The sequence below is a fragment of the Lampetra fluviatilis genome, chromosome 30, assembly GCF_964198595.1.
Source record: "Lampetra fluviatilis chromosome 30, kcLamFluv1.1, whole genome shotgun sequence".
Lineage (NCBI taxonomy): Eukaryota > Metazoa > Chordata > Hyperoartia > Petromyzontiformes > Petromyzontidae > Lampetra > Lampetra fluviatilis.
The window spans coordinates 5,403,393-5,413,441 of record NC_136304.1 but is presented as its reverse complement, the minus strand read 5'-3'; the positions used below and the strand labels follow the sequence as shown (position 1 = coordinate 5,413,441).

At 47.3% G+C, this 10,049-nt stretch overlaps 1 protein-coding gene across 1 annotated transcript; it reads right to left on the bottom strand.

The window, feature by feature from the left end:
• Nucleotides 1–2,517: 2,517 nt before the first annotated feature.
• On the bottom strand, nucleotides 2,518–9,359 carry TRMT112 (tRNA methyltransferase activator subunit 11-2). The gene is made up of 4 exons (XM_078870395.1): nucleotides 9,152–9,359; nucleotides 7,254–7,355; nucleotides 5,559–5,651; nucleotides 2,518–3,886 (listed from the first exon to the last, which is right to left on the bottom strand). Exons 1-4 carry the CDS (start codon nucleotides 9,224–9,226, stop codon nucleotides 3,785–3,787), a joined length of 372 nt encoding a protein of 123 aa, XP_078726521.1. The 5' UTR covers nucleotides 9,227–9,359; the 3' UTR covers nucleotides 2,518–3,784.
• Nucleotides 9,360–10,049: the final 690 nt, after the last annotated feature.

Genomic DNA, 10,049 nt, shown 5'->3' with positions numbered 1-10,049 from the left:
CATGCTTCCCCCCCCCTTCCCCCCCCCCCCGACAGATTTGTGAAATTAACGGACGGTAGGGAAAATTTAATCTGGGGAAATATTATTCCTGTTTTTTTTACAACGGTTGAATTTTATGAGCTACAAACAGCAATGACTGATGGATTTAGAACGCCTTTTCCACATTGGTAATCCTCCTACCTTCTCATGTGAAGCACTGTGCCAGTGTTCGTAGTGCCCAGGCTTGCTACTGCTATGCAACTGCTGCTCCCTTCCTACCTGTGCTGCTCCCAACCCCAAACCAGCGCTGATTACACGCAGCACCCCTCCCCCACCTCCCCCCCTCTTCTCCGCAACCTCCCCTTTTTTATTATTCTTGTGGGTTGCACTCGTTTACCTGGTCAGCCCCACGTCATAGATGGAAAAAAAACTAAGAAATATATGCTTAATCAACCTCACGTGAAATTGGGTCTTCACTAAAGTCTGTGCAGCGCAGCGATTCAATTAAAATGCGCTGGCATGCTGGATCATTTACTCACAGCCTTAAGCCAAGTGATTGGGAGTAGGCTCTCGCTTAATAAATCTTCAGTGCTCCCGGTCGCCCCTCTCATCTGTCACCCTGCGTTGTGAAGCACCTTAAAAGTCAATCCTGCTTTGCCCTAATCCTTCCGCCCCTTTGGCCAACCGGCACCGGCTTTCTGCCGCCGCGGGCCAAGCGAAGCGATACCCCACGTGTGGAAGTGGCAAAGTCACGCAAGAGGGGGAACACCAGCGCGACTTCTATTTGCCGATAGGGGTTTGTGTGTGTGTGTGCGTGTAACGTGTGCATAAGTGCTTGTGTAGCGGTTAACGCACTCACTGTAAGCCCAGCAACCAGTTCCATTCCCAGCCACCGCTAACCTCACTGGTGATTATCTAAGCCAGTCCTGGGTTTCTCCTAGATTGATTCAGCAATGTTTAAACATCAGCCGCGGGGGGACAAAAGCAGTTGGGCATGGTGTTGACCACACACCGCACGTGCCATTTCGCCCTTCATAGGTGTTCGCTAACAGCAATTGCCCCAACAGTGTATGCAGGCTACACAAGCGATCTTTGACTTGTTTGTTATTTATCCTCCTCTTTGAATTCTCGCCAGGCATGCTGTACACAGTGGGAGTACCCACACTTTGCCCCACCGTAAGTTATCTGCCATCGCTCTGCAATACGAGACCACTCTTTAATTTTTGGAAGAAAGCATTTTGCATGTATATGTGCAGTCCTTTGTCAATCCACTGAAGGATGAGGGCCTCCGAAAAACTCTGAAAAAGATACATTGTCCTTAAAAAAATCTTAAAATCTAACTCATCCAATAAGCTGCAGATTGCAGGTTGCAAAACTGCAACACATTCCTGCGGAGGGAGCTGGTCGGAACGTTGGGTTGCTCGGTCAATGGCCAGGGTCAACGGCGGCGTGGTGTATTCCGCAAATATGCCCGACTGTGAGGGCGGGCACAAGCCGGCGTGAGTAGGTTAAACGTTGAGTTTTATAAGGGCACCACGGGGTGACCAGCCCCTCCCCACCCAGCCCCACCCCCCACCCAGCCCCACCCTCCCCACCCAGCCCCACCCTCCCCACCCAGCCCCACCCTCCCCTCTCCACCCAGCCCCTCCCTGCATGACGGACGGACACAATAATCCCCTGTGGGCTGGTGTAACCAGGAGGTTCCTACCAGTATAAAATCCTGTTAAATCCAGCGAGCAGCACTATGTGCTGCCGTACTTGTATGTACGGATGTTGAACTTCTTTCGCACCTTACGTAGCTAAACTTGCTAATCGGAGGTGTTGGGGGGGGTGAAGGCCAACAAACTAAACACAAAAAAATCAGTTCTCAAGAAATGTTTTCAATCTGGATTAGAATTTTTTTTGGCAATTTCACGTGAAAGCGGACAAAAATAGGCTTTTCTTCTGCAACAGATGCACTGCGAGAGCAAAGTGTCTGCTCCAAGTGCAACGTCCACATCAACACACAGCCCCGCTCTACCCACGGCCACTATCCAGGCGGCGCGTGCCAGCATTACGCTTGCGTGCCATTCGTTTGCGTTACAGTGCCATCTGTCGACGCTGCAGGACAGTGACCGCAAAGTGGACAAGTACTGGCTCTGACAATCCACTGCTGGATGAATCTCCCTTCACCGTGCGTATTGTGGGTGGGGGGCGAATATGACTACAGGTCACCATGCTGGTCAGTGCAGGTTGGTAGCACATGCGAGAGTACACAGTAGAGTACAACAGTGGAGTATACTACACCGCTCTGAGCTGCTCACCATGTAGCCCAGCAGCTGCCGATAACCCACTCTCTATGGTAGTCACCCATCCAAACACGACCCAGTCTCAACCCTGCTTAGCTCCTGGGAACTGATGGGATTAGGTGCATTTTTTCGCAATTTTAGTCAATGGCCACAGTGACATTTCCCACTAAATGACTTGAATTTACTGCAGTGTAGTTTGTGTAGCTTTGAATTCAAACAAGTAATGTAACCCACAATACTCCAATACCATACATGGTTATTTTATTACAAATCTTTAACAGTACATAAACGTTAAATTATAATTACAGAGGATCGATCTGTTGGAGTCCAAAACAATGTTTGTAGAAGTTTTCATGACACAAGAGTACATGAACCAACCGTGCAAGCACGAGAGAAGCACTTGGAAAATCCAGCCGGTTTCACAATACTACTCTCACTTTAGCGTAGAGTGAATGTAGCACAACTTTATCAAGTTAATAACAAAGTGAATAACAAAAACGAAATTGGTCACACACTTTAGGACGTTGGTTACTGTCATTGGCCACCTCGGCCTCTGCCATGCATGCAGCATGAGAGCCATGTTTACAGCTGCTTATAAAAGTCCTGCAATTCAAGTGTTGGGTCTCATGTGTAAGTAGCATGCTACTTTTCATTCACAATATTTACCAGAATTTGTAGTCTGCCTGTAAATAGAACATGGAGAAATGCCACTTTGTTTTTCCAGTGGGTACCCATAACACTTGAGAACTTGGCAAGGTAACCCAAATTGGACGTACCCACAACCACAAGCCGTGCTGGGCCTCTTGGTAAGGCCCAGCACTGCTCGTTTCTCGTCCTAACGCTTTAAGAGTTGTGTGGCTCTGTGGGCTCAACACACCCTGCTCCATAATCCCCAGACCCCTCCCGCTCCCTCCACGGCATCTCCGATTAACCGCACCTCCGATTAGTACGGCTGGCTACGTACGGTGCGAAACAAGTTCAACATACATACACAAGTGATTGTAGTTTTCTTGAACGCCGTTTAACGTATGGTTGGGTTGGTTATGCTTTCCTGTTATTGTATTTTTAAACAAATGAAAGACCCTCAAAGTGACCAAAGCAAGAGCCTGCTGTTGGCCACACATCTCTCTTCCGCCCTGACCCTGCGTCATCACGACCGTTTCCGAGGGAGGCCCAAGTGAAACGTGCATCTCCCTTCGCAAAGCGAGCCCCACGGACCACTACAAGTGGACGACACAACCCAGTTGAAGCTGGCTTGTCCTGGAAAGGCTGCCTTACTCGGAACTAAATGGTCACGGGAACGTAACAAGTGTAGATCTTAATCAAGTGGCAGTGACTTTTATTCCTCAGCATTTTATTACCAAAAACTATACACGTGGTCGATGAGTTAACAACACCCAGCATGTATACAAGGGGCCCTGTTTTCACAATGTGATGACGCATTAGAGGCAGACGTAAGGGAGCTGTGGGTACTTGGGGGCGGGGGAGGGATGTGCAGGTTTGTATGAAAGAGGAGATCAAACTTCTTCCTCGTTGAGCAGCATGTTGGGGATGCCCTTGGTGATCGGAAACTGGCGCCCTGACTCCGGGCACTGCAGGCTGCCCTCCACCACTTCCACCTGTGGGCACAGCCGAGAGTCAAACCCACACAACCAGCTATCCGCCGTCACTCAAATCAAACCCACACAACCAGCTATCCGCCGTCACTCAAATCAAACCCACACAACCAGCTATCCGCCGCCACTCAAATCAAACCCACACAACCAGCTATCCGCCGCCACTCAAATCAAACCCACACAACCAGCTATCCGCCGCCACTCAAATCAAACCCACACAACCAGCTATCCGCCGCCACTCAAATCAAACCCACACAACCAGCTATCCGCCGTCACTCAAATCAAACCCACACAACCAGCTATCCGCCGCCACTCAAATCAAACCCACACAACCAGCTATCCGCCGCCACTCAAATCAAACCCACACAACCAGCTATCCGCCGTCACTCAAATCAAACCCACACAACCAGCTATCCGCCGTCACTCAAATCAAACCCACACAACCAGCTATCCGCCGCCACTCAAATCAAACCCACACAACCAGCTATCCGCCGTCACTCAAATCAAACCCACACAACCAGCTATCCGCCGTCACTCAAATCAAACCCACACAACCAGCTATCCGCCGTCACTCAAATCAAACCCACACAACCAGCTATCCGCCGTCACTCAAATCAAACCCACACAACCAGCTATCCGCCGTCACTCAAATCAAACCCACACAACCAGCTATCCGCCGTCACTCAAATCAAACCCACACAACCAGCTATCCGCCGTCACTCAAATCAAACCCACACAACCAGCTATCCGCCGCCACTCAAATCAAACCCACACAACCAGCTATCCGCCGCCACTCAAATCAAACCCACACAACCAGCTATCCGCCGTCACTCAAATCAAACCCACACAACCAGCTATCCGCCGCCACTCAAATCAAACCCACACAACCAGCTATCCGCCGCCACTCAAATCAAACCCACACAACCAGCTATCCGCCGTCACTCATGCCCTTTTTAAATCCTTTGTATTAAGTTCACTTGCTTGCATGCTTGAGCGCTTACGACCGTGCAAATCTTTCGGTCGTTTTTTAACCCACTTCCCGTGATCCAATCGAGCTGACATTTTGCACACAGACTCGTTGTGCGTGACAATTTATTTTCGTGAAAATTTTTTTCCAAAATTTTCCACTTTTTATGAATTTTTTTTTTTAATATTTAATTTAAAATACCAATGTGATAAAAATAAAACTCTTACTCAAGAAAAACAGAAATGAATAATAAAAACCGATGCCAGGCATATAAAGGATTTATAGTGAAAAACTTTGTTTTTACGGGTTAATTTTTCACTGGCACATCCGATCCGTTTCAGCATCAGCCCTCTCGGGTACAGGTTGACTTAGCCTTAAATGAGTGCACGGTGCATTGTGCAAACATCAATACTGGGAATATGAAGGAGACGTCACAGCGATACACTCTGCGCTGCTCCTGACGCGGTTATCTGGCTTGACCACCTGAATGCGAAATTGGAGTTGTTGCTCTGCATTTACATCCGCCATACGAAAGTAGAATACTGGGAAGAGACAAAGGCGGCCAGGGTGCATGGTTCTAACCATACAACCCCTTCACTGCGCATCGTGCCAGCCATAATAGGGGCTTGCTAACAGCACTAGCGCCAACGGTCTGCTGAGGCTACAAGGGGGATTCTTTGTCAGTGGCAGCTGGATCGAGGGCCCCACCTCCATTAGCACGTGATGAACTTTCTTCAGGAAGTCCTCATTGCCCTGGTAGTTGGGATCCAGCTCCAGGGGCAGGTTATTCAGGTGGCCGATCTGCATAGGAAGCACACACATACACAAGATCGTTATACTGGTAGGAACCTCCTGGTTACACCAGCCCACAGGGGATTATTGTGTCCGTCCGTCCGTCGTGCAGGAAGGGGCTGGGTGGGGAGGGAGGGGCTGGGTGGGGAGGGTGGTGAGGGGCTGGGTGGGGAGGGTGGGGCTGGGTGGGGAGGGATGGGAGGGGCTGGGTGGGGAGGGGCTGGTCACCCCGTGGTGCCCTTATAAAGCTCAACGTTTAACCTACTCACGCCGGCTTGTGCCCGCCCTCACAGTCGGGCATATTTGCGGAATACACCACGCCGCCGTTGACCCTGGCCATTGACCGAGCAACCCAACGTTCCTACCAGCTCCCTCCGCAGGAATGTGTTTGATGTGCATGTCCACGTACAGTGCTATCATTCCACTGCTGCATGAGGGCCTCAGCATACCACGAGGAGCGTGGCGGTTTGGCCATACTTCACCAAGCTAGTCAGTGAGGGTTGATGGAAGGCAGGGAATAAAAACGTGGAACCAATGAAGCACAGTACAATGCAATGTCCTTTACAGCATGGTCCTCAGCTGGCCACCACATAACACAAACCGGGAGGCTTATTAATTTGAGATGCAAAAATGTATCTACTCCAGAATTTTTTTCATCTCAGCGATTCGTGGTCACAATTTGATCATTCCTTTGTCCAGGCGATGCGTGTAGAATCCAGACAAAATATTAGCATTTAGATGTGAAAGGTTTAGTTTTTTCTACACTTCCCCAACCCCAATTATAGTTCAACTGCACTATCACTATCGTGAAACGAGACAAAGATATACATTTTAAACCCACGGCTAACAGTGGATAAGATAACGGCACTAAAAGAGATCAATTAACTACTTCTGATGTCATTACTATCAACCTCTTTATCCACCCGAAAGGCACAATCTTTTGCCCAGGAAAGAGTGTTCATTGAAATAAATGAAAGATATTTAACACGATGCTTTCTCTTGCAGTTATGTGTCATACGACAGTTGTAAGCCTTGTTAATAAGTGATGGACCCGGATTTAAACCCAGGATCTCAGCAGAGCCAATTCAGTGCCCCTTGGTATTAATTCTTACAAGGACGGTCAAACGCATACATCATCTTGAGCGTAAGAATTCAATTCAACCCATAATTCATTCAACGTCTATTTGTCGTCAAGACATTATGCTAAGCGACACGCGGCGCAACCTGAAAAAACACATCGCACAGCTACACACGGAGCGGCTACATTCCACATAATAGCACGAGAAAGCGCTTTGAATGAATGATGCGAGCATCAAAAGCATGTGATGTGTTTTGCTGAAATGACCACATCAGAAGAGCCACAGCAAATAAGAAACATGATAAAAAGCCAAGAGAGAACAGGGATAAAACCAACAACGAAAGTGCAACAACGTAAGCTAGCGGAGGCACAACTGCAAACAACACACACCGTAATGACGATTGTTATTGGCACGATTGCACGACCATGAACTGTGGTCGCAATGACATTTACAGATATAAACCTGCAAAATGAAACAAAGCTAAAAAATACGAAAGCGAAAGAAAATCTGAAAGTAATGAACATCCACGCACACTGTCAGCAGCCTGGCAGAGCGCGGGCCACTCCAACTTGGGGATCATGCGCGCCACAAACTCCGGGTTGAAGTCGACATTCATGACCTTCACTTCCGTGGCCTAGGAAGAGCAGAAGAGGGGCAGGGATGATAAGGGACACAGCACAAAGTTTACCACAGCAAATTAATAAGGTCTGTCACGTAAACGGAACATGCCAATTCGTTACGGGTATAGCAAATCGGTGTGTTAGGATAGTAAATCCAAAACGACACAATTACATTTACGTGATCTAACCCGAAAACCTCTATTATGGATAATATTGGTCGCGAAAGCCAACGTGTTTAACTGAGTTTTACACAGTTTGCCTCATTCCAAAACGCAGGACCGCGAGAGACACAGGCGGCTTTATCCAGCAGTAGATTGATAATGGCTGATGATGGCCCATCAAGCAAGGTGATAGAAAAAGGTGGGGCTTCAACAGTATTTGCAAAGCCTTCAGAATGATGACAAAACAGTGTATTTAATTAGCTGCAACAATAGCAATGCACTGTTAGATTTTAAATCACAACTCATACATGTTCATACATCGTTCAATCCACCGCTGGATGAGGGACCCCCCCCCACACCATGTAGGTGATAGGGATAGCTTAACCATACTTAGCTGGGCAGTGCAGGTTGGTGAGGGCGGGGGCATACACGTGTGGGCACAGGAGTACAGTACAACGGTGAACTCTGCATAACTGCCCCCTGCTGCACTAAGTAGCCCCCTACCTATAAGAACGCGCTGTGCAGATGGTCGCCCATCCAAACACTGGGCAGTCTCAACGTAGTCCATGAGATTAAAACCAGATACAGTATCACTTGTCAGTACCACCTGAGGTGGCATACATCTAGCGATTCAAATTTCTTTGTGGCCAATAATAGTGAATGATAGGATACACATTCGTACGGAGTGGGTTATCAAGTAATTCACTCGCATGAGCTGTGTAAATAAATTGGTACAAATCTTGACTTAAAGCTTCGTGACTACAGGAATTAATATTATTTGGGTATTTCGGTAAAGCCACGTAGATAGAAAATGATAAAAATATATATATATATTATTAAAATGATAATAAATATTTTTTTATTATCTACGTGGCTTTACCGAAATACCCACTAAAAGATGATTCTCTAACTTATCTGGCACCAATGCCTACCTTGGTCCACGGACTAACGCCGCTTTGCTTTCAAGACTGGATACATTCCGAGTGATCGATATCCGTAAACATTTTCAATAGTTTACAATTAAGATAAAAAAAACGTAAATACACCCGCGGTTCCTCATTTGAGGGACAAAGCGGACCCCTGCCCCCCCCCAAATATAGAAGTCAAACTCCGCTTATGCCGGTATAGAGCACTATAAGACGGCACAAGTATACACATGCATACGGTTATCAATGCGTTACAATACAGTACATACAGCAATGACTTCAGCCTTCAACCCGCACCGACCGGATAGGTGAAGCATGGTTAAAACATCATGGGACTTTTACCCTTTATATGGCAATAAAAACAGGTGTTAAGACAATGCATATACTACCAGAGCATGTTTATTTGCATGTCCACCACAAGTTTGTGTGGCTAATGCAGACATGATTGCTTGCAAAAGGTTTCAGTTTGGCGTTTTAACATCTTAACACAACAGTTTTATTGGCAGAAAGGGTAAAACCTATTCTTATATGGTTCAAGCAAGCTCCCCGCGCCCCCATCGCCGAGTCAATGCCAGCTCAACAGAGATATCTCACCATGTTATCCGTACATTGAGCTACATTTAGTTAGTCGTCAAAATGATCGTGAGTTTTAGCGACGCACAAATACCGATAGAGTCACGGGCAAGTTGGCAAGGCCCAAGATTACGGGACCAGACGCCTCACCGTAATCTTGAGAGGAAATCCCTTGGTGACGCCCTTGACGTGCGAGGTGAGCATGTTGTGCGTCAACAGCTTCATGTTTTGTGCGGAGTCGTTGCTGCGATAGTTGTTAGAACTATGAATGAGCTGCGGGTGATGATTCTTCTCTCGCAGCGAAACGTGCCAGGCCGCGACAACACGTGTCGTCAAGATCGCCGCGCTGTGTCCACACCCTCCCCGTGGAAACGACAGAGCGATGTGGTAGGAAAAGTACCGGCTCTCAGATATTGGTTCCGGCTCTGCGCTTCAAGTTCAAGTTCATTTATTAGGTATCTAGCCCTGTGAGCCATTCGGCTCTTGAATCGGGTGCAACCGCAACAAACAAAAAACAAAAACATGAACAAAAAAACATCTTAAAGTGAATATGTGACTAAGTGCAAACAGAAAATCCAAGAAAAGACAGCAAAATATTGCAGAGAAAGCACCGTTACACACCAACGCTGTGTGCAAAAATCCCAGTGGGATGCAAGTCAAACAACAACAACCACAAGACAACTTAGATTAAGGCAATCAGTCTAACTCCGTACTACAACAAACAAACATGGCTTGATGGCAGTGAATTCATGAGGGTTAAGGGGCCATCCTTAAATGACGTCATGCACATGGGGGGGGGGGGGGGGGTCAGACATTTGTGACGATGTGTGACAAGGGGGGGGGGGAGGTTTGAGAAATGTGACGTCACATAAAAATGCAAAACTTTAAATAAATATAGCACGTTCTACTTAATTAAATAGACTTTTTAATAAATGTTTTGTCCTACAACATCAGAGTGCAGCGCCACATTAAATACGCACTACAATGACAATAGTTTAAAGCGATTTGAAGCATGTTTTATTTTTGGGGGGGGGCAGAGCTTTGTGAC

Bases quoted from the DNA above. Each gene is read 5' to 3' on its own strand.
- TRMT112 (XM_078870395.1), bottom strand. From the start codon at position 9,226: ATGAAGCTGTTGACGCACAACATGCTCACCTCGCACGTCAAGGGCGTC. The intron at 7,356-9,151 runs GTGAGGCGTCTG...TGCTCTTCCTAG, and splicing joins GATTTCCTCTCAAGATTACG to GCCACGGAAGTGAAGGTCAT. The intron at 3,887-5,558 runs GTGGGGCCCTCG...CTGTGCCCACAG, and splicing joins TTCATCACGTGCTAATGGAG to GTGGAAGTGGTGGAGGGCAG.